Genomic DNA, 25,117 nt, shown 5'->3' with positions numbered 1-25,117 from the left:
AGAACAAAGGCTGCTATATTTAACTCTGCAGAAAGTGCTGCATCAAGCTGTATATGTGTAAGGCCATGGTGTGTCTTGCGGCAACTCTGAATTCAGTTCAATGATGTGTGAGAAGGAAATCCAGCTCACATGAGGACAAAACGGAGAATGTGCTGGAAAAGTTAATGATAATCAAATGTGCTGAGACAGCAGTAGCTCCAGGGCTTGTGCTAAGGGGAACTGAAAAAAATTGAAAAGTCAATTTGGGAGAACTCGGATCCTGGGGGTCTGCAGATGCCAGTTATCCACAGAATAAGCCGGGGGCCGTTATGGCTGATGAAATAGAAGATTTTTCTCTTCTACAAAGAGAAGGACACAGAGGTCTTTGAATACAGATTGAGAAGTATCCATAGAGGATTTTACAACACACCAAATTGGCTCTTGGATAGTAGGAATATACTGCCACCTGCAGGTTATGGTAAGTATCACTTCATGAGGATGCTAGACAAACAGCAACAACAGTAGATGTAACAAAAAAAGAAAAGAAAATTTATTATAAATCTATTGGTATTTACTTTCAGATACCATTTCCAGTTATACTGTGTCATGGTTTTGTCCAATGTATCAGAGGCACTGGAGAAATGAAACGTATCATAATTCACAGAAGAATCGTCATTTATTAAAAAGTTAATTACATATTTAATGTATACACATTTGTTTTCTGTTTTGTTTTTTTACATTATATTGCCTACGGAAGCTAAGCAAATTTAGTAAACACATCACTTGATAAACTTCATAATTATCTTTAAATAATTTGTTCAGTGTGACTGAATTCAAGTCAAATCTTGATACATTCCGCTACTTAACATCAAAACATCATAAGTATGCATTTGCAAGAGAAGTAGAAAAAACAAGAACATGTGATACAAAAGTTGATCGTATCACACACAAGAATCTCAGCAAAAAAATATTTCACCTTCTTAATGCCCTGAGCTGTATTAATTTATGCAAGGCTCTCATTAAGCCAATGTCACCCGCTGACCTGCTTTAAACGAAGCAGTGCTCTGAGACTTGCCTTCCTTTGAGGCTCCATAAGACTCATATCTGCATAACAGAAGGAGAAACCCAACACAAATATGTGATTTAGCAATGCAGTGGTGTGACTGTGGTTGCACTATATTTCAGGTGATTTATGTGAATGAAGCACAGAAGCGTGTATGTGAAATGTGTAACTCACAGTTCAGTGTATCTTCTCCAGTCTTCTCTGCTGACAGATGCTCGAGTGTTAGCCAAAGCAGAGATCAGGTGAGTTTGGCATATGACAGCGCCAGGCTTACTGGGGCCAGTCTGCACCAGAGATGATTCATCCTATAAACACAGAAGAACAGCAGATCTCATCTACTGAGCAGGAACAGTGACTATACACTGCTACACACTCTAACACAGTACATGCATGTTTTGGAAAACTAGAGGGGTATATCAATGGGTGGATGAATACATGTACAGATGAATAGGAGGAAAAACTTGAGGCATATAGCAATAGATGGATGGAGTTGGAAGGACAGGTGGATGGAAAACCTAGATTTATATAATGATGGATGGATAGATGGATGATGGAAAAACTAATGGGATACTATACTAGCAATGGATGGATATATATGCATGTATAGATGGGAAAACTAGAGAGATATAGCAATGGATGGATGAACGGAAGAGAAATTTGGAGGCATATATCCATGGATGGATAGATGAATGAGTGTACTGCATGCTTGTATGGATGGGTGTATAGGTGTATGGGTGTATGCATGTATAGATGGATGGATGGGTGTATGCATGTATAGATGGATGGATAGGTGTATGCATGTATAGATGGATGGATGGGTGTATGGGTGTATGCATGAATAGATGGATGGATGGATAGGTGTATGGGTGTATGCATGTATAGATGGATGGTGTATGCATGTATAGATGGATGGATGGATAGGTGTATGGGTGTATTCATTTATAGATGGATGGATGGATGGGTGTATGGGTGTATGCATGTATAGATGGATGGGTGTATGCATGTATAGATGGATGGATGGATGGGTGTATGCATGTATAGATGGATGGGTGTACACATGTATGGATGGGTGGGTGTACACATGTATGGATGGACGGATGAGAAAACTAGAGGGATACATCAATGGATGGATGGACTGGATGCATGTATGGATGAAAAAATTAGAAGAACATAGCAATGAATGGCAAAACTGGATTGATGGATGGATGGAATATAGCAATGGGAAAACTGGATATAACAGCAGATGGAGGAAAAAAATAGATGTATACTAGATGTATATACTGTAACGGCAGATGGATGAAAAGACTAGATAGATGTAACAATGGATAGATAGGAAATTTGATATATAAAAAATGGATGGATGAATGATGGGTGAGAAAGGTAACTGACCGGGTTTCTGCGGTAACTGTTCTTAACAGTGTTGACTTCTGCTCTGAGGCGTTCTGAATGTTCATGTGTCAGCTCCTGAAAGCCGTCCTGCAGACAGGACATAAAAACTGGGGCATGACAGGAGTTTGGATCCTTCACTGATGCCCCTGTCAGGTCAGGGGCGGTTGAATTGGCTCCAGACAGGCACTGAGAATTCTGGGAGCAGAGCAAACAGAACGTGACAGTCTCATAAGCAGCTCAAAAAGTGTTAAATCATATAATCAATTACATTAAGAAGACATTTGAAATATTATAACACTGATTCATACATAATTGTAAATAATAATCCATTACAAGTCCATTTGGAAATTTTGTTTCCTACCAGTTCAGACAGAGACTGGTTGTCCAGTTCAGACTCAAAGGAGCTTCCGAAGTAAAGGCGCCAGATGTTGTGGCGTGGGTCCTCAGGTGGGAGTTCACTGGGGTCCAGCAGAACCATAGAGTGCTCCAGCCCTGTGTCCCCCTCACCAGCTGAGTCATCTGACCCGCTGCTATGGTTCAGGAAGATCAGGGAGGAGAGGCTGACATCACTGTCTGACCCCGAGCCCAGATCCTATAAAACACAGACAGAGTCTGCTTCACAAGCAAGCTAAAAATGTACCACTGATGTACTAAGCTGAAAATTCAGCTTTGCCATCACAGAAATAAATCCCATTAGAACATATATTCAAATAGAAAACAGGTATTTTAAATTGCAATTATATGTCACAATATTACTGTTTTTGTATTTTTGATCAAATAAATACAGCCTTAGTAAAATTAAGAGACTTCTTTCAAAATCAAACAATCTTTTGAACAGTAGTATATATGTTGACCGTTGGCCGCTGATCTTTAGATATGGCCATCAGCCACTGAAAAATCCATATAGGTTAGCTACTAATCTTGGGGTTAGGGTTTTATCTGTATGTGTGCATGTTGTTTGTGTGTAACACACATGGAGAATGTTGGGCTCCAGGCTGCTGTGGATCGCCTCTAGCTGAGCGTTATAGAGAAGGGCCTTTAGGTCAGCTCCAGTGAACAGCTCTGTTGCCACAGCAATCTGCTCCAAGTCCACATCTGCAGCCAGTGGCACAGAATGAGTCAAAGCCTTCAGGATCTCCAGCCTGGCCTCCTGAAGGACAGATATAAATCAGTAAATTGATACTGTAAGTGTTACAGGTATAGAGAGGTTAAAGGGATAATTCACCCAAAAATGAAAATTACCCCATGATTTACTCACCTTCAAGCCATCCTAGGTGTATATGACATTCTTCTTTCAGACGAATACAATCGGAGTTATATTAAAAAACATCCTGGCTCTTCCAAGCTTTATAATGGGAGTGGAAGGAAGTCCAAATTTTAAAGTCCAAAAAATGGAACCAATCCATTATAAAAGAAGTCCACACGGCTCCGGGGGGTTAATAAAGTCCTTCTGAAGTGACGCGATGCGTTTGTGTAAGAAAAATGTATTTAAAATGTATTAACCTTAATATCTAGCTTTCACTAACTGTCGTACACGCATTCATGAGAGAGTGGCGTCCAGCGGATGATGTAGGACGTAGGCAAACACGGTAACGAACGCAGAAGTGACGAACGTGGAAGCGCAAAACACTGGTCACGAATTAGTAGTACAAAACGAGGATTTGTAAAGAAAAATGTCGGAGATATAAGCCAAGAGGTCACTGGTTTTCCTTTGTTGTAAACAAAACTTGTTTCTCGCAATACTAGCATATTCTCACCGAGTTTACGCTACGCCTACGTCATCCACTGGACACCACTCTCTCGTGAACGTGCGTATGACAGTTAGCGGAAGTTAGAGATTAAGGTTAATAAAGTTGTAAATATGGATATTTTTCTTAAACAAACGCATTGCTTCGCTTAAGAAGGCCTTTATTAACCCCCCGGAGCCGTGTGGACTTCTTTTATACTGGATTGGTTCACTTTTTTAGACTTCAAATTTTGGGCTACCATCCACTCTCATTATAAAGCTTGGTAGAGCCAGTATTTTTTTTATATAACTCCGATTGTATTCGTCTGAAAGAAGAAAGTCATATACATCTAGGATGGCTTGAGGGTAAGTAAATCATGGGGTAATTTTCATTTTTGGGTGAACTAACCCTTTAAGCTGATATATGCCAGACACCACGCTGACCCGATCAGGAGGAGGGCAGTAGAGAGATTTGTCCAGTCTCCCGGGTCTCAAAAGAGCAGGATCAATCAGGTCAGGACGGCTGGTGGCAGCCAACACATACACCCCTAAAAATAAGAAACTATGTAGTGATTTCAGATATCTCACAAATACAACAATGCAATCTTTTAAAGATCAAAAATGCACTCCAGAAAACTGGCTTTGCTGTACGGTCTCAGTCTGATGCTTTTAAGGAAGTGCTTGGCAAAACAATTTGTTTTTAAATTTTAGAATTAGATGTATTAATTTAGCAAAGTTAACAACTTTAGGTTAATCTTTCTTACTGATATAGATAGTGATGTTGCTATAAGCAATAACCACAGCTATATTAAAAGCAACAAACTATGAAACTTCTCACAGTTGTTGTCGAATGAACACTACATGCTGACATGAACTATTTGGGTAGTTAACACAATTTCAAGCAGTTTCAACATAGTCCAGTGGTGTGACATGCTTTATATACTGCATATTTTTTGCCTAACTGCAATATAATTATACAGTTTTTAATATTACTACATTTTATTACTACCTTATACATATGCTACCGTTCCAAAAATTTGGGGTCAGTACACTTTTTTTAATATATTAAAACTTTTATTCTGCAAAGAAGCATTAAATTGATCAAAAGTGACAGATTTTTTTTGTAACATTACAAAAGAGTCTTTACTATTTCAAATAAATGCTGTTCTTTTGAATTGTTTTGATTATTCATCAAAAAGTCCTGAAAAAGGTTCCATAATTTTCACAAAAATATGTGACACTGAAGACTGGATTAATGGCTGCTGAAATAAAAAATCATTTTTTGAAAGCTTTGCCATCACAGAACTAAATTACATTTTAACATATAAAACAGCTATTTTAAATGTAATAATATTTAACAATCGAACTGTTTTAACTATTTTTTTAGCAAATAAATGCAGCTTTGGTGAGCATATGAGACTAACATTACATAAACCTTAACCTAAAATCTGCTGTTGATTGGGGAAAAAAAGTCCATGGATGTGTTATATTTACATTTAGTCATTTAGCAGACGCTTTTATCCAAAGCGACTTACAAATGAGGACAATAAAAGCAGTCAAAACTAACAAAAGAGCAACAATATATAAGTGCAAATGACAAGTCTCGGTTAGCCTAATGCAGTACACGTAGCAAGGTATATATATATATATATATATATATACACATATATATATTATACACACACATACACACACAAAGAAAAACAAATAGATAGAATAGAAAAAATAGAAAGCTAGTGTTTTTGTTGTTTTTTTAAATAAAAAAAATAATAAATAAAAAAGAAGATAAATATAGATAAAGTAGAATTAAAATAGAATAGAAAGTGTTAGAGTGTCAAATAAAGGTGGAACAGATGTGTTTTTAGTCAACAACTAAAAAAACACAAACTATTTGTTATATGTCAACAACCCACTTGCACACAGATTAACAAACTGAGACCATGAAGCAGGTCAAGACGGAAGAACCTCTAGCTGTTGCTGTAAAACTCAAGTATACGTGCAAGCATTTGATTACCTGTCAGTCCTTCCACTCCATCCAGCTGAGTAAGCAGCTGATTAACCACACGGTCAGTGACCCCTGTGTTGTCATGACCCCTTCGAGGGGCCAGAGAGTCAAACTCATCAAAGAACAGTATGCAAGGTTTAGCTTGTTGAGCCCTGCAGCGACACAGACACACATTCAGTGATGACTCTAGTGAAGTGCTGCTATATATATCATACAAAAGAGACTGTGCCTTTGGACAGACCTCTGAAACACATCTCTAACCGCCTGCTCACTGGCACCAATATACTTGCTGAGGAGTTCAGGACCCTGGAGAAACACATATGGCATCACAATACATAAATAGAAATAACTATAAATGATATATTTATACATTATTTTGATATCAGTATACACACATTCCCTTACCTTGATGCTGATGAAGTTCATGCCGCTCTCTTTGGCAACAGCTCCAGCCAGTAGCGTCTTGCCTGTGCCAGGAGCTCCATAGAGCAGCACACCAGAGCACTGACGCAAGGGCAGACTGGAGAAGAGCAGCGGGTACTAGACACAACAGACCGTTACTTCCAACACAGTTTTTGACTCATTAATTTCCTTGACTTTTCCAGTTAATATGATAACTGTTCTTGCACATATATTGGATTTATTTTAGTTTGGGAAAGCTAGTCTTCTACTAAAATGGACATATTGCACACAGGGGCAGCTGTACCTTAGCTGGCAGCAGTATGATGTCCATCAGGAGTTGACGTGCCTGATGAAGTCCCCCGATACGCTCCATGCCGGCCCCACTGGGAGTCTGCAGCTGAGCCCCCCAGAAGGAGGGTGGGGTGAAGCCCTGAAGGGCCTGTCTGAAGTCCTTATAGTTCAGATCTGTGAAAGCAGGAAGCTTAGATTTCAGCAAAACAGCTGAATCCTAGAAAGATATAAAACTAGATTAAGCACTCGCCTTCAGAGCTGCCATTGTTCCTGCTGTGTAGAGTGTTGGCATGGATGGCCCTCTCGAGCAGCAGGTTCAGGTCTTGTGGCATGAATCCTTCTGTTTCTCTGGCAACACTGTCTAGGTCAAGAGTAGTTTGACAGGCCTGGAAGTTCTTTTTGGCTATTAAAGACCTTAGAATCTCAACCCTCTGAGCCTATATAGAGAAACCATCATATTACAGTCGCTATTTTCTGCGGGGAAATAAAACACCAAGCAAGAATAAAACTAGTCTTGTGTAGTCAGACTTTTGAACATAGGCATAGTCTGGTCAACACTGCAACTTATTCTGGCAAGAATTTAATAACAGAAACATCACAAACAAAGGAAATCTACTAGCAAAACCAGTAACATTCTGTACTTCAAAAAAACACACATTTTAAATGACCACATAAAACACACACACACACGTACGCAATTGCATTTTTTACCCAAACCATGCAGCCCCTAGATTGCAGTTTCATAAACCCACCTGATCTGCTGTTTGGATCTTGCAGAAACTTTGGAAGAAGTGTGAACCCTGCACTGCAGTCAGAGTCTGATGAAGGGCATGTTCACTCTGTGCTGTGACCATCAGAGCTACGAGACTGGAGCGCACCACCATCTCATCCACCAAATCCCTCAGACCTGAGGAGAACATGCAGAGCGAAGGTGTCAATCAGATGGTTGCTCACAGAGATACCTGATGTAGAGTCAGACATGTCTGTTATGATGACATACTCTGTGCGATGTGCTGCCGCAGTACTGCCTCTGGCCCATGCTCATGCTCAGGTGAGGTTGCGGCACCGGTCACGTGATCCAGGTCATCCAGCAGGACCACTGAGGGCTGTCTCCAGACCGCCTGCTCAAAAACCTCTTCCAGCCTCTGTCTGATTGTGTCTGCTCTCTTACCTAGGAATTTCATTCATACCATGAAGAAATTTGATGTAAATAAAAGACTAAATGCTTGCATGTTAAATTAGAATGCACCGCAAAACTGGTCAATCTAATTTTCTTGCCTACCTTTCAGTGTCTTGCAGTACACAACTTGAACATGGGCATCCAGCTGTTCACTGGCCTTTCGACACAGTGCTCTGGAGAGAGAAGATTTACCACTGCCCTGTGGAGAAATGCAGGAAATTTATCAGAGATAACTTGTACTATTTATTTATTCATTCTTTACTTTCATAATATTTGATTGTTATCTTATTGCCAAAAATAGTTACAATGTAAAGTTATCAAGTGCTTGGGAGCTGTTGCTACATTCCATTCAACTCCAAGTCCAACTTTCAAACTTCTGACTTAAAACAGCACTTGAAGTCAAACAAAAAAATTAATATATTTTGAATATTAAACTGTGTGGACACACAGGTATTCAATATTTGCTGATTCACTTTTAAACTAGTTAAATACATCAATGAATCCAATTCCCTACATTAAGTGATAATAAAACCTGTTTATAAAATATCTGAAGAGACAGATCTGTGATGTATAATCTTGAATAATGTTCTTTGTTGATAATTGAATACCTGCAAAACAATTACTAGCATTGCCTTAATGCATAAGGAGAGATATCAACTATCTCACATCCGACTTTGAAAGGTCTGTGGCATACATGTCTGAAGTTACCTTTGCACCTGTGATGAGCAGAGCTCCGCCCCTCAGTCCCCGTCCCGTGGAGACCAGTTCACGCGAGAGAGGACCTCCCATTAGAGCATGAGAGATGTGCTCGAAAGCAGACCTGCTGATGACCTCTATCCCACTGAGCAAACAACAAAGAAAGGCTACACCGACTCAACAGAAAGTGAATATGGTTTGCTGCTAAGGATATTAAAAAATACACCGATATTTACAGTTTTTGAAAAGAATGCAAGCATACCCAAGAGAGCTGAGGGAGGGAAAGCCAAGATGTGGATCTTCCTTATCATTATCAGAGCCGCTGTGGTCAGAATCATGTGGCTCTCTGACAATCTAAACATAGATTGAGCTGGTTTGTTGAGAAGGTAGGAGAAGGAAAAATAATATGTGACTTTATACCTGCACATTTGTTTTCTTTAGTAAACTGGTTGATAGAAAGAACATTTCATCCTCTTGCTGTTGCTCTGGTTTTAGCACAGTCAAGACAAACTCTTCTTTTCCTGAGAAGAGAGAAACCCAGGTTAGTCTGCAATAATAGTAATATGATTGAAAACATATATTTTGATGGTTTTTCCTCACACCTTCAGCACAGGGTAAGAGAATGACGTTAGTGCGGCCTGTCAGACAGGTCAAAGGCTGATGGCTCTGAGCATGTAACCAGTTGAGGAATGCAGTCTGAATATCTTCTTCTTTTTCACCCTCTGCCTGCAAATAGAAAGGAAATATGTTTACAATACAATATTTTCATTATCTGACAACCTAAAGCATTAAGTCTGAAAGAAAAACATACCAACGGTTTTAATGGCTGCACCATGACTGCTTCTGCAACTCTTGGCATTGATTTCAAAGGCTGAATCCTCACAGCCGATCGAGGGTCTATCCTCAAACGCCTCTGCAGTACCTTTGGGATCTGCAACAACAACAAAAAAGGTAAGTAGTTTTTTTTATTAGAGATACACAAAATCAATAACAAATTAGCCTATATTAGATTTTTACCCCATTTATTTGTACCAGTTGTACATATATACATAGGTTATGTATATATGTATCAAGACCACGATCATCAAAGATGAATGACAATTAGCATACAGTTTGGACTGGCGGTATGGTTCTGTTCTGGGCAAGAACTCCCTGCGCATCCATGCAGCCTAGCATGGATGAGAGCAGGGAGAGCAACAATAACCCCCTTAGGGTAAACAGAACAGAACCAACATAAATGTATTGCAGATATCATTTATGTTCAATAATTTAATGTAAACGTTTTAGAGATTTATATACAACTGGTACAAATAAATGGAAAAAAATATATAGGATGATAACCAATTTGGTATTGATTTTGTGCATCTCTGTCTGCATATGGATATTCATAGATTTGCTAAAGATCACATATACAGTGTACAACTGTAATCTAAAACGAATGTAAAAATGATCAGACTACTGATATTGGGAGAGTTCCTATTTCTAATTTTTTTTTTAAGATTTATTTTTGGTGTTTTATGCCTTTATTTAGATAGGACAGTGTAGGTCAGTGATGGGCAAACTTGGCCCTTCCAGGCCACTTTCCTGCAGAGATTTGATCCAACCCTGATATGACTCACCTGCCTGTAGCCTTCTAGTAGTCTTGAAGACAATGATTAGCTGGTTAAGGTGTGTTTGATTAGGGTTGGAGCTAACCTCTGAAGGAAAGTGGCCTGGAAGGGCCAAGTTTGCCCACCCCTGGTGTAGGTAGACAGGAAGCGAAGTGGGTGAGGGAGAGGGGGCAGGATCGGGAAATGTCTGCGAGCTGGAACTCAAACTCGGGACGCCCAAAGTCAGTCCACTGCCCATGAGGTCATCGGTGCCCACCTATTTTTAATTATTTAATATTTTGAAATAATAATATAAATACATTAAAAATAATTTGAGAACAATAATGCTTTTTAACAGGGCATTGGCAGATGGTTGCTAAGGTATTTTTGTCACATTGTTATACAATTACTATGGTGTTCTGGTTGATTATTAGGTGGTCTCTACTGTCCAAAGTGAAAAGGTCCCATCCCTAGAAATTATGGTGATAAAGAATATTTCTATGAAACATTGTAACAGACCTCGAATGGAATAACTTACCCAAACTCTACCAGAGTAAATGTCTTCACATTTATTGAATTTCTGGTCCTCCTGCAGCCTTTTTATGTTGTGACAAAGCATTCTGACCACAACAACGTTCTCCTTATGTTCCTCTGTGTCGTTCCCTATGTGAGGTCCATCTCTGATCTTCTTCTTCTCCATGGCCTGCTTGACTTTCTCCCCGAGTTCTTTAGGAGAAAGGATCTTTGAAAGCCTGCCGTATGTTAATGCAGACTGCCCTGGATTCCAGTTCTCTTGCAGGTTCCATGGCAGTATATGGACATCTCCGTGACATGAGCCTAGATGGCTGACAGACCTAGGAGGGGTTCCACAGGTCCGGAGGATACAGTCTTTCAGGATGGTGGGAATTGTGGGAACTGCGACATTCTCTTTTGCAGGCTCAAATCCTCTTGTAAACAGGTATCTAACCAGGCTTTTCAGATCAGCTATTCCTCCCCAGTGGTCTTCATTCTGACTCTCCAGATGATCACTGAGGGGATCCTGATGGACGACTGAGCTGGGGGAAGATGTGACATCAGTGCTCTGGTTTTGTAGATATTGGCTTGGCTCTTCTGATTGAGTGTGGAGCAATTGTTCACCTCCTGGATGTAGTTTTGGGGAGACAACAAGCTCAGTGAACTGCTCCAGTCGGCCGAATGGAACAGATGGAGAGAGGGATGCTAAAAAACATAGAATCATTAGTATAAAAAGATTAGGGATGCACCGATATGAAAATTTTGGCCGATACCGATAACCGATTATTCTTTATTTTTGAAAGCCGATAACCGATATGTTGGCCGATAAATCTATATCCAAATTGTTATATACTTTTTGAGAGCCTGATTACAAAAAAGGTCTCATCATTAAAAGCCACATCCCAAACACTTCAACATAAGCAGCCTAGTTTGAACGGTGTACGTTTTAAAAATATTTTTACTCTCCCATTACCAAATTTAGTCATAAAAAAAGTCTTACAAATAAATAAAATAATGCATAAATAATGCAAACAAGTCACTGGACATCATTACACATGTAAAGAATCAAAATGAATGCGCCACAGATCAATAAAACAGAATAGCCTCTGCACGGACAATAATTAAATGATTTTAATTACTAAACCATATTGTTGATGAAAATAATAAGAGAAAAATACAAGTGGTTGTTGTTATTAATAATATATCAATGATTTTGAAAAAGTAACAAATTAATACCACTGTTTTAAATAGCAGCCATTGAGCTGCAGCTCAAGCTGAAGCTGAAGAGCTGAATGAACACGGTAAACTGAAGCGTTTTGCTGGCAGCTTATTTAACTCAAGGAAATGCATCCTGAGATTAATATTAATACAACATAAACATAATATTACAACTTATATATGAAATGACAAATGACGCAGTTATTGCATGCTATAGTCAGAATGTGTGATCCTGTTGTGGATGCGCTCTTCCCATAACAACGCGCTGAAACACGGCAACTAAACCCAAAGAATTCACAACGTTTTATTATAATAATGTTCTCATTAGAATGTTATATACACGACATTCCCAATCATAGTTATTAATGTTGTGCACTGCTGTTTGAGCTGCGTGTGCTGAGCTAAAGATGATCACCGGTAAACTGAAGCGCTCTTTTTAACTTAACCAAACGCATTCTATATGAGATAAATCAGATATACATCAAATAAACACAATATTACAATGTACAATTGCACAAAAGGCTGCAAACGAACAGCGCGCATCTGAAGTGTCTCTGAAGGAAATAATGCATTATTTATCGGCTTTAAGATATCGGCCAAATTTTCTTATCAGGCCGATACCGATAACAGAAAAAATGAGCCGATATGGGCCGATACCGATATGGTGGCCGATATATCGTGCATCCCTAAAAAAGATCAGTTCATACCCAACAACAACTCCAATGTGACATGCCTATAAAATAGGGCTGACTGACCTATCCTGATATAGATGACAGTGTGCTGGTCCACCCACACAGGAAAAACACCCTCACTGAAGACCACTCGGATCTGATCCAAGAGTCGCTGCTCCAGAGCCATGCTGTGCAGCTCCTGGAACAAAGTTCAATCAGATATTAGACCGAAAAGACATTCACAACCCATTTTACTTCTGTAATCTGATGTATTCTCAAATAAAACAGGATCAGTGAGGAAAAAATGTAGGAAGGGACTTTGTATCCAGGTTTGAATTGATCGGATCATGAAAAGTGGGTGTTACATATCAGAATGGAGACAGAAATGAATGCAAGGTCATTCATGCAATCTTTGTTTGAAAAAGATTTGTTTAACATTTACATCATGTTGACAACTTCATGTGTGGTGCACTTGCAATAGAATGTTCTTTAACTAAAGGGTTAATAAAGAAAAAGTTATTTGAATCGTGTTGTAAGTGGAGTAAATTGTCAAGTGGACTTCAAAAATCGGTCAAACGTCCAGAAAAAAATGTTTTTGGCTGAAAATAATTTTCCATCATCCTATAAAAACACTTTATAAGTATAAAATGTACCTCCAGAAAAAATGATGTACGTCCAGAAAAAAACATTTTTGATTTTTTTTTTTTGCCATATCGCCCAGCCCTAATATATATTATAAAATATATATATATAAAAAAAAAATGTTTTTGGCTGAAAATAATTTTCCATCATCCTATAAAAACACTTTATAAGTATAAGATGTACCTTTAAATGTCGATGGTTTACTATGTCAATGGAATATGAGTATAAATGGAATCGAAAACAATAAAAGAGAATAAATGTATAATACTTGAGTAAATGAGTAACATAAAACCACAATATGAATATAATGTGGAGTAATAATAAAAGAATAACTCATAATAAATATACTGTATAAATGAATATGAAAAATATAACAACATTGGAAATTTGCATACACCAATTTGAAAGGACATATATCACTATATATCAGCTAAACATCTCCCAGAGACTGAAGACTGAGGTAAATGATGCCATGGTGAACTCACCAGGATCTCCCAGTCATCTGGAGACAGAGGCTCTACGAACACCTGCTGCACTGACTGCACCTGATGACACGGCCGCAGATACCCCTACAACACATTACATGCATCTGCTTCAATGGTCCTCGACCTTTTTGCCACACTTTTAAAATGAGCCTTCCTCATAAATCCAGGTTTTTCCAAGACAAAAACAAGTTAAAATCTTCATGTGTAGTTGATTTGTTAATTTGAATGGACGTTTTGTCTTGTTTGAATCTTTATAAGTAAGATATTCTGAAAACAGTTTTGGTTTCCATTGATTTGAATTGATTACAGTGACAAACCTGCTCTCCCTCCTTGAGCCCAAGTTTCTCTCCCAGTTGTCTGCAGATCTCAACTCTGTGCTCTGGGCCTGAAGACCCGGACCTGATCCAGCTGAGGAACACGGGTGCAGAAACACCCCATGACAGCTCCAGGATCTGGTTCTGACATCACATTAGTGTTGCATGACTCAAAACTTTCAGCACTTTGAATTTGATGGAAGAGAATCACACAGCACAGTGGTAGACTAGTAACTGGCACCAGCTAACGTTAGCTGGATACAAACCTCATGAAGACAGAGATGAGTGGCGAAGTTTGATGACAGCTGAAGAAAGCAGTTCTTGGAGTTATTGAAGACTAGCGTGACAGGTTGTATCCCTTGGCTTCCCAACATTTCCTGCGAGGCTGCAGATACCTCGCTTCTACTACAAATGATCCCCTATTTCAACGAATCTGTGGTAAGTATGCTAAAACTGTCCGTCTGAATTGCACGTCAGACATTATAATCAGATTATAATCGATCAGTCGCTGTTAGAACGAACATTTTCGACTAGCTCCGTCTCGCCGTGTTGCCAGATTTCACTTGAAAAATAAGCAACACAGAATAATTAAACAAACCCCAAAATCAAAATGTGCAACCCAATTTTTAATATGTTATTTATAGTTTTTTTTACGCGTCGTTGAACCTAGAGGACGAGCTTGTACAGACTTAAAAATGACTAATGGTTCAGCTCGACACAGCGGGTGGAGATATAACTGCTACTAGTTGTTAATTTTGTTGTGCTAGGGGACCAACACTAGCAAGCTGAAAAAATACGTTTGTATCCTGGAATTGAGCCCCTAAAACCGCGATCCACAACTATCTATTTTTATAAGTTAATTTAAGAATAAAGGATTGCCAGTTTCCTATAATAAGCGGTCATGGCAACACGCTTGCCGCTTGACAACTATTTCAAAATAATTCGGGGCAAAAATAAGATATGGTTGTAAGGCGCTACGTAAATTACTGGTTTAAAATGTACTGTTTAATTTTTATGTCACTTTATACCGTTCCATTAAAATACACGGAGAAAAACAGTCTATGGATCTATGACTTTTATTTTGAAATGTTGTATTCCCGGATGTGTTCAGTTTCTGTGTTCCCATTGAATCCATGCGCTTGATCAATCGAACTGAGAATCAATTGATCTCTATGAGCTGAAACCGCAATTCAGTCCTTGCAGAGTAATAACTCCAACTGATGGAAGTGAATAATATGTGTATCGTTTAGGTCCATTTTAGCAAACAATTGATTGCTCTGAATATTTCGTTAATTTTGACATGGAGGAAGTGGAGACAGCAGAGGAGCTGTTAGCCAAACAGCATCGCAAGGAAAAGAAAGATCTGCAAGGTAAGACAACATGTCACTACCTTTAAATTAAAATAAATCTATAAATATGTATGAGACTAGGATTATATAAACGAAACAAATATGTGTATAGTGCATACTAAATATAGATGCTTTTTTGTGTCGTAGCAAAAATACAAATTATGAAAAATGCTGTTCCCAAAAATGACAAGAAGAGGAGGAAACAGCTGACTGAAGACATCGCCAAACTAGAGGCTGAACTCACTCAAAAACATGAAAATGAGCTCGAACAACTTCAGAACTCTTCCTCAGTAAGTCAAGCTGTGATGTTGTTAGACGTTAAAACACACTACCTAGAAACTGTCAAGTAGATGCATATGAGTGCAGCTCACTTATACAATCATGGATTGTTCCAAGGTGGAGGAGGCTTCAAATGCAATGGATTCCGTCAGTTTGGCAAATGATGAGGAAAAAACGGATTCAAGCAAGCAAACTCGGACATCTAAAGCCCAGAAGAGACGGGTAAGTTATTTTCGATTTTGGTGGCTGTAGTTTAAAGTCTCTTTTAAGGATGCTAAAAATTCTTGGTGTATTTAGGACAAAAAGGCTGCTCTTGAGAAGGAGCGGGATAGCCGGATTGCTGAGGCAGAAGTGGAGAATCTCACAGGCTCCCGTCATCAGGAGGGTCTGAAGCTGAGACAGAAGCTGATGGAGAGGCACCTGCAGATCAGAGAGATCTCCTCTGACGGTCACTGCATGTACCGCGCCGTGGAGGATCAGCTGACGGAGCGAGGTGCCCCTCTCAGCCTTAAAGAGCTTCGGGCTCAAACAGCTCAGTACATGAGGAGCCATGCAGACGACTTCCTGCCGTTCCTCACGGACCCCAATTCAGGAGACATGTACACTGCAGGTGAATGCCAAACTCTCTGCCATACACTTCCAGAATATGATCGAAATACAGTAAAAAAATTATATATTACAATTTCAGATAACTGGTTTTTATTTTAAAGGAGACATATTATGCCCCTTTTTACAATATGTAATATAAGTCTCTGGTGTCCCCAGAATGTGTCTGTGAAGTTTCAGCTCAAAATACTCCACAGATCATTTATTATATCAATTTGAAAATGCCTATTTTCAGTGGAAGCAGAAACATGCTGTTTTTCGTGCTTGTCTCTTTAAATGCAAATGAGCTGCTGCTCCCCGCCCTCTTTTCCAGAATAGAGCTGCGCCATTACAGCTCGTACCTGCTAAAAACATCTGTTTTGGTTCTGATTGTCATGTTTATTGTGCTGAAATCATGCGTTTTAAACCATATGAGTACACATACAGAAAGCGGCTGTCACAGTATGCGAGTACTAAACTAAGTTCTCGTTCACACACAAGTTTACGTTATGTCTGACAGTCGGTTATGACTGTGAAGGTAAACAGCTGGGAAATAAATCGCTTGTTTACCGTGCTGGTCGCTGAGGAAATACTTCAACTTCGCGCTGTGGATCGGCTTTCACCGTGGACAAAGCGGAGTCCAGCCCGGGGTCGTCAAATGTGGTTGCCGCAGGCATCACAGTATGGTAAGGGGCGTAACATTTCCGTCACACGCTTGAGGAATTCGGCCAATCACAATGCACTGGATAGCTGGCCAATCAGAGCACACCTCGCTTTTTCAGACTGGTGAACTTTGTGAAAATCGACGTGTTTCAGAAAGGCGGGGCATAGAGGAGAAACAATAGTGTACAGTAAGTGGAAAAGAATGTGTTTTTTTTAACCTTAAACCACATAAACACATTTCATTACACCAAATAATGTTATTTTCAGCAGCATCATGTGACCCCTTTAAATAAATCAATAAATCCACTGCTCTCTTGTCTCCTCTCAGGCTGGGACTGTAAATAGTGTTCTGTGCTCGTCTGTCCAGACAAAGACAGAACAGTTAGCATGTTTTGCTCAAACTTTCGCCATGGCATTAGAACTGGTACACAGTTGTCGCTTGTGAAATCAAATTATAATTTTAGCGGTAATATTATAATAAGATCCCTTTGCCACGTCACCAAGGGAGCGAAATCTGACGCGCTCGTTTTTTCAGACGCTTGCAGAAAAAGGCTTCCCAAAACAAAGTTACTGGGTTAATCTTTTTCACGTTTCCTTGATTGGTAGATGCACCGGGGACCTGATTATAGCACTTAAAACCTGGAAATGTCAGATTTTCATGATATGTCACCTTTAATATATTTTAAAATGTAATTTATTCCTGTGAAGGTAAAGCTGAATTTTCAGCAGTCATTACTCCAGTTTCAGTGTTACATGATCCTTCAGAAATCATTCATATATGCTGAGTTGCTGCTTAATAAATATTTGTTATTATTTAAATGTTGAAAACAGTTGTGTAGATTAATATTATCATGGAAACTGTGAAATAATTTTTCTCAGGATTCTTTAATGAATAGAACATTCAAAAGAACAGTGTTTATTTGAAATGGAAATCTTTTGTATCATTATAAATGCCTTTACTCTCACTTTTCTGACCCCAAAGTTTTGAATGGATATGTGCAGAAGTATTTCATTAAGCTGAATGCTTGTTGTTTCGTGATATGAATGGATTCTGAATTCGTTTTTACTTTAGATGAGTTTGAGAAATACTGCAATGATGTTGCAGACACAGCTGCTTGGGGCGGACAGTTAGAGGTAAGAATACCAGACAATATGCCGTTGTAAATGGCACATTAAAAGTCATAATCCACCGTTTGCCTATTTTTTTTTTTATATCAATGCTTTTCATATTTTCTCCATGACAGTTAAAAGCCCTTTCACAGGTCCTCCAGCTACCGATAGAAGTCATTCAGGCTGAATCCCCCTCTATTGATTTGCTGCTCAATAAACATTTCTGATTATTATCAATGTTGAATAGTTCTGTGGAAACTGTGATACATTTGATTTTTCAGGATTCACAGATGAATAGAAAGTTCAAAAGAACAGTGTTTATTTGAAATGGAAATCTTTTGTATCATTATAAATGCCTTTACTCTCACTTTTCTGACCCCAAAGTTTTGAATGGATATGTGCAGAAGTATTTCATTAAGCTGAATGCTTGTTGTTTCGTGATATGAATGGATTCTGAATTCGTTTTTACTTTAGATGAGTTTGAGAAATACTGCAATGATGTTGCAGACACAGCTGCTTGGGGCGGACAGTTAGAGGTAAGAATACCAGACAATATGCCGTTGTAAATGGCACATTAAAAGTCATAATCCACCATTTGCCTATTTTTTTTTTATATCAATGCTTTTCATATTTTCTCCATGACAGTTAAAAGCCCTTTCACAGGTCCTCCAGCTACCGATAGAAGTCATTCAGGCAGAATCCCCCTCTATTAATATTGGTGAAGAATATGACAAGCCACCAATCACACTCGTGTAAATAACTGAGGATGTTTATTTATTTAAAAATAAGATTTAGTACAAAAGGTTTCTGTACTGCTGTACTTAAACGCGTTTCACTGTCTCTTTCAGTTATATGCGGCATGCGTATGGACTTGGTGAACACTACAATTCTGTGGAGCCTCTGAAAGACTTGGCAAATGAGGAAGAGGGCTGACCCAACACTGACACATTAATATATGCATCTGTGCATAATTAGCCTGTAGAAGTGGACCTTCTGGAATTTGATTCCGGTTTGCTTGGATCAGTGGATTCGGTCAGGATGCTCACAGAGGATGATGAAATAACACATGCTGGTGACTTCAATTGCAGTGGACAAGCGTCATGTAACAGTCCATGCTTGCCTGTGTTATTTATGAATAAACTGCTATGTGCTCTGTTATTTTTGGAAAACTGCATATAAGCAAGTAATTTGCTCTTAAGAGGTGCTGGATCATGATCACGCTTATGCCGTTAAATAAAGATAACTTTATATCAATGATAAACTTCTGTGGTAAATAACATATTAAATAGTCATCCACTTTAAAAAGCAGAAAAAACACATCAGAGGTTAGACTAAACAACAATTAAAATCATATCACTTCATAATTTTGACAGTCTATTCAACGGATATTCAAAGCATTGTTGTATAAGGGCAAGTATTAATTTTAAATGCCCAAAAATGTAATGTTTAGCTGAATTTATACAAACCTGTTACTACATGACTTTCCCATTATAAAATAATGTAAACAAAATAATTTAAAAGATAACATACATTTTAATAACGCTTCAGTTCCTATTTTGTACACTAATCGAGGAAAGTTGTCGAGGAGAGGTGCTGGATCATGGTCACGCTATGCCGTTAAATAAAGATAACTTTATATCAATGATAAACTTCTGTGGTAAATAACATATTAAATAGTCATCCACTTTAAAAAGCAGAAAAAACACATCAGAGGTTAGACTAAACAACAATTAAAATCATATCACTTCATAATTTTGACACAGTCTATTCAACGGATATTCAAAGCATTGTTGTATAAGGGCAAGTATTAATTTTAAATGCCCAAAAATGTAATGTTTAGCTGTATTTATACAAACCTGTTACTACATGACTTTCCCATTATAAAATAATGTAAACAAAATAATTTAAACGATAACATACATTTTAATAACGCTTCAGTTCCTATTTTGTACACTAATCGAGGAAAGTTGTCGATCATCTCTAGTCAGTATTGAGGCTACAATGTTGCATGTTATTCTCATGTTAGTCCACCAGGCGGCGCCAGTCAACACTGCGACAGTATTCGCGTTGCATCTCCATGGAAACATGAGAAAAGTCCCAAGTTGAAGATGCAAGTGAAGCGTCAAATGGAAAACCATTCAATTATCAAAGCATTAAAAACGAAATCAAAGTCACTTAATTTGAGCTCTAGGAAAATTACACATATTCCAGAATGTTTTGGGAGGCTGACATGGATTGTTGTATTAAAGTTGAATAATAATTATCTGTCGAGTCTGCCGTCTGAACTGGTGTGTTTGCAGAAGGTGAGTATGTTTGATCTGTATCATAGCTTTGTTTTATACTTTTTATACTAATATAGTTATTCTACGACAGAGCCCAAAATAGCATATGAACCAGAAGTTAACAAGTTTGCCCCACAATAAAACACTGGAAACAAGAAACCGCACGACAAATACTTTAAAAGTCGTTTTCATGTTATATTTATAGTTGACCGAGCTCAATCTGGGAAATAACGTGCTTGAGGAGACCCCACCTGTGTTAAAACACCTCAGTTGTCTAAATAAACTTTATTTATATGGAAACAAAATCAGCCATTTGCCACCAGAGGTGCTGGGTAAGATCAAACTCTTTCTTATTCAGGTTTATTTGATTGAAGTGGGTCCAGTAGTATTGTATTGTATTGTATTTGCAGAAGGTCTACCAAACCTTGAGCTTCTAAATTTGAACCACAATAGAATCAAGGTCATTCCTGCAGAAATAAAGAGGTGAGTTGACTCAAGTCTGTTGATGCTATTCGACTAGCATGTTATCTGCTTTTTTAAATGTTTTAATTGATTTGCAGGCTGTGTAGTCTAAAAAGCATCAGTGTCACAGACAATCATTTGCAGCAGATTCCATCTGAACTGGGCTTGCTGAAGAGTTTGACCGAGATTAACTTCACTAATAATAAACTGACTCAAATACCACAGCAGTTATACAGTTTACCACAGCTGAGGAAATTGTACTTGGCCCGAAACAACCTGACAGAACTACCAGAGGCAAGACAGACTACTGTCATCATACTTTACTCCATTTTTATGCATATTAGTTTATTAAGTGTTTGTTCTTTGTTTAGGGTGCCCTTGGATGGAAAAATGTGAAGATCTTGGATGTTGCTGGAAACTGTTTATCTGTGTTTCCAGTTGGTGTAAGTTAGTTGGACAAATTGCCAGCCATTTCAGCTGTTTATTTAAAATGTTTTAGGTATTTACTAATCATTTTGTCTATTTATTTATTAAATAAGATGATTATACTGAAATATAAATAATATATAGCTGGTTCTAAATGTTGATTAGTGGGACTTCAGCCCACTTAAAAAGCTGTGATTCATTGTAATCACGTGAAGACTTACATAGGAAAATAGACAATAGTAATGAAAACAAAAATAAATGAAGAAGCTTTTTTTATATTTGATACATTACGCTTTTATGAGATTGTTTAACAGCATAGCAGACTACTCACATAAAATACATTGAAATATCAGTTGTCACTATATTTAGATCTGTACGTTTAATTATATGTGCAAAGTAAAGTAAAAAATAAAAATAATCAAGTTTCTCCAGCCAAGTGTTCATCTTGAAATAGCACTAACAATATAAAACATGCTAAAAAGAATAAGCGTATCAACCAGGTGATGGCAGGCATCATATAGTAGATTTTTCAGCAACGTTTTGATCATTTTGGTAATTTATATGCCTTAGAAATTTGCGTATCAAAAGGCTTTATAGGATTAATGTTAACTTTTGTTCACTAACTCATATACTATATAATTTTTTTTTTAAATAATATTTAAAAAATGTTCTTTTTCTTAAATTTTTAGTTTCAGTTTCTTACATTGGAGGAACTGTTCTTTGAAGGAAACAGTTTAGTTCCATTCACACTGATGGAGTCCATTCAAGAGAAAGAAGTCTTCTCATTAAAGGTAACTTTTTACATATATACTGTACATATTGCATTATATATATTTATTTGATTTATTAATTCATTTATTACAATCATTAATTATTTTTTGCACATTGTTGAACAAATCTGATTGTTGTCTTGCTAGTATTCCACTAGAGGATGTTAGTAGTGGGAAACAAATTCAAAGTCATTAGAAATGGTGAGTTTTAACTGTAACTTTTCCATGGCACTGCTGACTGTAGTTGAATGTGTTCAGGAGCTCTCAGCCAGGCTGATCCTTCAGCAGAGCACTAATAAGTTGTCAGTGGTGTCCAGAGCTCTGCCAGCATACCCAGAGCTGCAGGACATGCTGTCTCACTGGGGCCAGTGTGCTTTGTGCTCACAGCCCTTCCTCACCACCTGGCTGGAGTGTGTGCAGTTCATCAACACCAGGAAGGTACCAGCTCATTCTGCATAACACCAGTGTTCAGCATTCAGTGCCTGAGGCAGTCGATGCACACTAGTAGAGCTGAAGTTGAAAATTGGCAGCCCGCGCTTTGCTCAGGATGTTTGAGAGATGGTTTGACAACCTGCTGAATAACGCTTGCATAATAGGTGTTTATTATGCCATAACATTTGTTATTTGAATCAACAAATATTAACAGGGTCACAATTTAACTTAATGCCCCTGATTAGTAAATATGAGCCAAAACAACAATGCCAATATATTACTACTTTTTTTTCTGTATGATCCACATTGCATGGCAATAAAAGTACAAGAGAATATTAGACTCTTCTTTAGTAATCAGAGTCTGTTCTTTTGTCTTGAACAGCACATGGGAATGAAAAGCTCTCAGTCTGTTCCAGTCAGAGTTCTGCTGTGTTCCTACGACTGCTTCAACAGAGATGACCATCAGTACTATGGGCTTGTACGATTATAAATTAAAAATGCATCTTATTACCCCCTGACTGATCATGATCATTTTTTCATTTGATTTTTAAGTCTCTGTTTATTATAAAGAATGAACAGTTGATGTTTTTGCGAGACACCAGCAGATGGCAACATTTGATCACTGACAATATTTGATCTGGCTGTCAGATTGATATCTGCAGAAGTGGATCTTTTTTTTTCTTTTTTTTTTGCATGAATCTAACAATAATGCAGTATGCTTATATATTAAACTCAAATGTCATGCACATCTCTGTCATTAATACTTTACCTTTGAAAAAATTTAAACCGATTTTTATGTTACAGTGAAATAAAATGATTTATTTGAATCATTTTTAAGTGAACAATATGACCTCTATTATATGTAGTCATTATACATTTCCTCCTGAGTTGATTTTAAAAGTAATTTTTAAGTAATCTGAAGCACCTGCCACAGGCTATGCCCAATTGTGATATTTTTTCCATTCACATTTTTCCCCTTTCTATAGTCTGGCTTTACGCTTGCCATTATAATTCCCTTCAATGAAAGCACTCCATACCTACCCTCTGTTTGGGCCAATGGCATCTGTTCTAACCTGAGAGGAAACTTCATCTCTCCAAATTAATTTCTCTTGCAGGCCTCCTGAGCTCAGAGCAGAGTCTACCGAGTTGGGCCTGATGAATAATGCAGCAGGTTTAATTGCAAAGCCAGAAACTAATGACTTTGGACTGGTTAACAGCAGGGGAACCATACATCTCTGCAAACTGAATGAAAAATCAGTTCAGAAAAAAGAAGGGGGGGAGAAAACGCTAATTGATGAATAATTAAAGCTTGAGCTACAGGGCATAATTGTGACATTTTGTTTCAATCAATTTAGAAGTGCGGGGAAAAGTGCACTTAGGAAACTAATGGCGACTGTGTGGATGTCCACTGAAAAGTGCCACGAGACTCAGTCATTTATTATACAGCCCTCAGTCAAGCTCAGCCATTATTCTAGAGCAGTTGCCTCAATTTCCAAGTGATTGTGCACTTGGCGGGCGTTAATGCGCCTCACAAATGGTATATGGACTCCGTGAAAGGAGGATAGAAGATAGTGTAAACAAGTCTGTTTCGATTTGATGTTACTAAATTACTTTCTTTGAGGCAAATGTACCAACAAGCAGAAAGCTGTCAGGAGAGCCGCCCGCTCGGCCTTGATAAGAATGTATTGTATTCAAACGTCAGAAAAATCAATCAACCAAAAGACAAGGCTCTCCATACAGCATTTCCCGAACCATCCCCATGTATTACGATCATAACCATCTTTGTAAATCATCAGGAGTACATAAGGATTTTTTGTTTATGCTTTGGCACATTGATGAGCAACGCGGTCCAGCATGCAGCTTTGTTGAGTCATGATGCTCAAAAATGTGAACAACTTCTGAAAAGTGAATCTACATTTGCTAGACCAGCAATTCTTCCCCAAAACATTGACTCCACTCAATAGAGTTGTTTGTACAATGTCATATTAAAGGATGTTTCTGATTTATTTATTTATTTTTGCTGAGGGTTCAGGTTCACAAAGTTTGAATGCATTAAGCTGTTACCATTAAAAGATTATTGTTTAGCCGTCGCTTTTTCGACGGCTAAACAATAAGTTTAAGCATTAGCACAAGAGTGATGTTTTCCAAATGCATAGTCATGGCACGAGGCCATAGGTAATCACAGCTCTGCTGCTATTCAGAACAGTAATTGAGTGTGATATTGATTTTAAACAACAAGTTAATTTTGAGTAAAGGTGCGGTCACATCACATTTACCTTTGTTAAGTGAATTGTCACGGATGAAATCCAGTCATTTCAATAGAAATCCGTGTGTGAGGGCGAAACATTTCTGCCTGATTTCGCAATGGGGTCAAGCTGGTCATATCGACACGCAGAACTCTATTCGGTTTGAAAGTGACTTCTGTGTGAATGGTGCTACATACATCCCTACACTATCGACACAATAAACAACCTTTTGCCTGCGAAATTTACCTCATGTTACCGCTGTTCCTATCATATAGCATTGCTTACTAATGAAAACTGTTACTGTAAGTATTGTTGCATAATAAACAAATAGTAAAATTATCCACCCCTAA

At 38.1% G+C, this 25,117-nt stretch overlaps 3 protein-coding genes across 6 annotated transcripts; 2 read left to right on the top strand and 1 right to left on the bottom strand.

Moving 5' to 3' along the window:
* Positions 1 to 797: 797 nt before the first annotated feature.
* LOC107556332 (peroxisome biogenesis factor 1-like) lies at positions 798 to 15,225 on the bottom strand. 3 transcript variants are annotated; one of them, XM_016239416.1, is made up of 25 exons: positions 15,208 to 15,225; positions 14,430 to 14,725; positions 14,167 to 14,307; positions 13,850 to 13,933; positions 12,807 to 12,921; positions 10,859 to 11,538; positions 9,543 to 9,662; positions 9,334 to 9,457; positions 9,152 to 9,252; positions 8,994 to 9,085; positions 8,744 to 8,876; positions 8,138 to 8,234; positions 7,856 to 8,026; positions 7,608 to 7,762; positions 7,106 to 7,292; positions 6,869 to 7,029; positions 6,568 to 6,702; positions 6,404 to 6,468; positions 6,172 to 6,314; positions 4,602 to 4,705; positions 3,405 to 3,581; positions 2,793 to 3,023; positions 2,432 to 2,626; positions 1,217 to 1,347; positions 798 to 1,083 (listed from the first exon to the last, which is right to left on the bottom strand). In XM_016239416.1, the coding sequence occupies exons 2-25, from the start codon at positions 14,535 to 14,537 to the stop codon at positions 999 to 1,001; spliced, it is 3,735 nt and encodes a 1,244-aa protein (XP_016094902.1). In that variant the 5' UTR covers positions 14,538 to 14,725; positions 15,208 to 15,225; the 3' UTR covers positions 798 to 998. The 3 variants fall into 3 exon arrangements, with proteins under 3 accessions (XP_016094902.1, XP_016094901.1, XP_016094903.1); XM_016239415.1 differs by lacking the exon at positions 15,208 to 15,225 and having other exon boundaries at positions 14,430 to 14,765; XM_016239417.1 differs by lacking the exons at positions 13,850 to 13,933; positions 15,208 to 15,225 and having other exon boundaries at positions 14,430 to 14,765.
* A 51-nt stretch (positions 15,226 to 15,276) lies between these two features.
* otud6b (OTU deubiquitinase 6B) lies at positions 15,277 to 19,318 on the top strand. 2 transcript variants are annotated; one of them, XM_016239412.1, is made up of 8 exons: positions 15,277 to 15,533; positions 15,660 to 15,802; positions 15,909 to 16,013; positions 16,089 to 16,401; positions 18,112 to 18,173; positions 18,284 to 18,331; positions 18,843 to 18,901; positions 18,998 to 19,318. In XM_016239412.1, exons 1-8 carry the CDS (start codon positions 15,464 to 15,466, stop codon positions 19,080 to 19,082), a joined length of 885 nt encoding a protein of 294 aa, XP_016094898.1. In that variant the 5' UTR covers positions 15,277 to 15,463; the 3' UTR covers positions 19,083 to 19,318. The 2 variants fall into 2 exon arrangements, with proteins under 2 accessions (XP_016094898.1, XP_016094899.1); XM_016239413.1 differs by lacking the exon at positions 18,284 to 18,331 and having other exon boundaries at positions 18,795 to 18,901.
* A 942-nt stretch (positions 19,319 to 20,260) lies between these two features.
* LOC107556328 (leucine-rich repeat-containing protein 69-like) lies at positions 20,261 to 23,030 on the top strand. The gene is made up of 8 exons (XM_016239411.1): positions 20,261 to 20,452; positions 20,637 to 20,763; positions 20,842 to 20,914; positions 20,992 to 21,187; positions 21,265 to 21,336; positions 22,009 to 22,110; positions 22,348 to 22,527; positions 22,904 to 23,030. Exons 1-8 carry the CDS (start codon positions 20,276 to 20,278, stop codon positions 23,009 to 23,011), a joined length of 1,035 nt encoding a protein of 344 aa, XP_016094897.1. The 5' UTR covers positions 20,261 to 20,275; the 3' UTR covers positions 23,012 to 23,030.
* Positions 23,031 to 25,117: the final 2,087 nt, after the last annotated feature.

This window comes from Sinocyclocheilus grahami, unplaced genomic scaffold, assembly GCF_001515645.1.
Source record: "Sinocyclocheilus grahami isolate Dianchi unplaced genomic scaffold, SAMN03320097.WGS_v1.1 scaffold565.1, whole genome shotgun sequence".
Taxonomy (NCBI): domain Eukaryota; kingdom Metazoa; phylum Chordata; class Actinopteri; order Cypriniformes; family Cyprinidae; genus Sinocyclocheilus; species Sinocyclocheilus grahami.
This window is presented reverse-complemented; position numbering and strand designations above follow the sequence as displayed.

Excerpts from the sequence above, each read along its gene's own strand:
- otud6b (XM_016239413.1), top strand. The coding sequence starts at position 15,464 with ATGGAGGAAGTGGAGACAGCAGAGGAGCTGTTAGCCAAACAGCATCGC. Across the intron at positions 16,014-16,088 it reads CTAAAGCCCAGAAGAGACGG|GACAAAAAGGCTGCTCTTGA; the intron begins GTAAGTTATTTT and ends TGGTGTATTTAG. Across the intron at positions 18,902-18,997 it reads AAGCCACCAATCACACTCGT|TTATATGCGGCATGCGTATG; the intron begins GTAAATAACTGA and ends TGTCTCTTTCAG.
- LOC107556332 (XM_016239416.1), bottom strand. The coding sequence starts at position 14,537 with ATGTTGGGAAGCCAAGGGATACAACCTGTCACGCTAGTCTTCAATAAC. Across the intron at positions 9,086-9,151 it reads TAAAGAAAACAAATGTGCAG|ATTGTCAGAGAGCCACATGA; the intron begins GTATAAAGTCAC and ends ATCTATGTTTAG. Across the intron at positions 6,315-6,403 it reads GTTAGAGATGTGTTTCAGAG|GGCTCAACAAGCTAAACCTT; the intron begins GTCTGTCCAAAG and ends GTGTCGCTGCAG.
- LOC107556328 (XM_016239411.1), top strand. The coding sequence starts at position 20,276 with ATGGAAAACCATTCAATTATCAAAGCATTAAAAACGAAATCAAAGTCA. Across the intron at positions 20,453-20,636 it reads AACTGGTGTGTTTGCAGAAG|TTGACCGAGCTCAATCTGGG; the intron begins GTGAGTATGTTT and ends TTATATTTATAG. Across the intron at positions 21,188-21,264 it reads ACCTGACAGAACTACCAGAG|GGTGCCCTTGGATGGAAAAA; the intron begins GCAAGACAGACT and ends TTCTTTGTTTAG.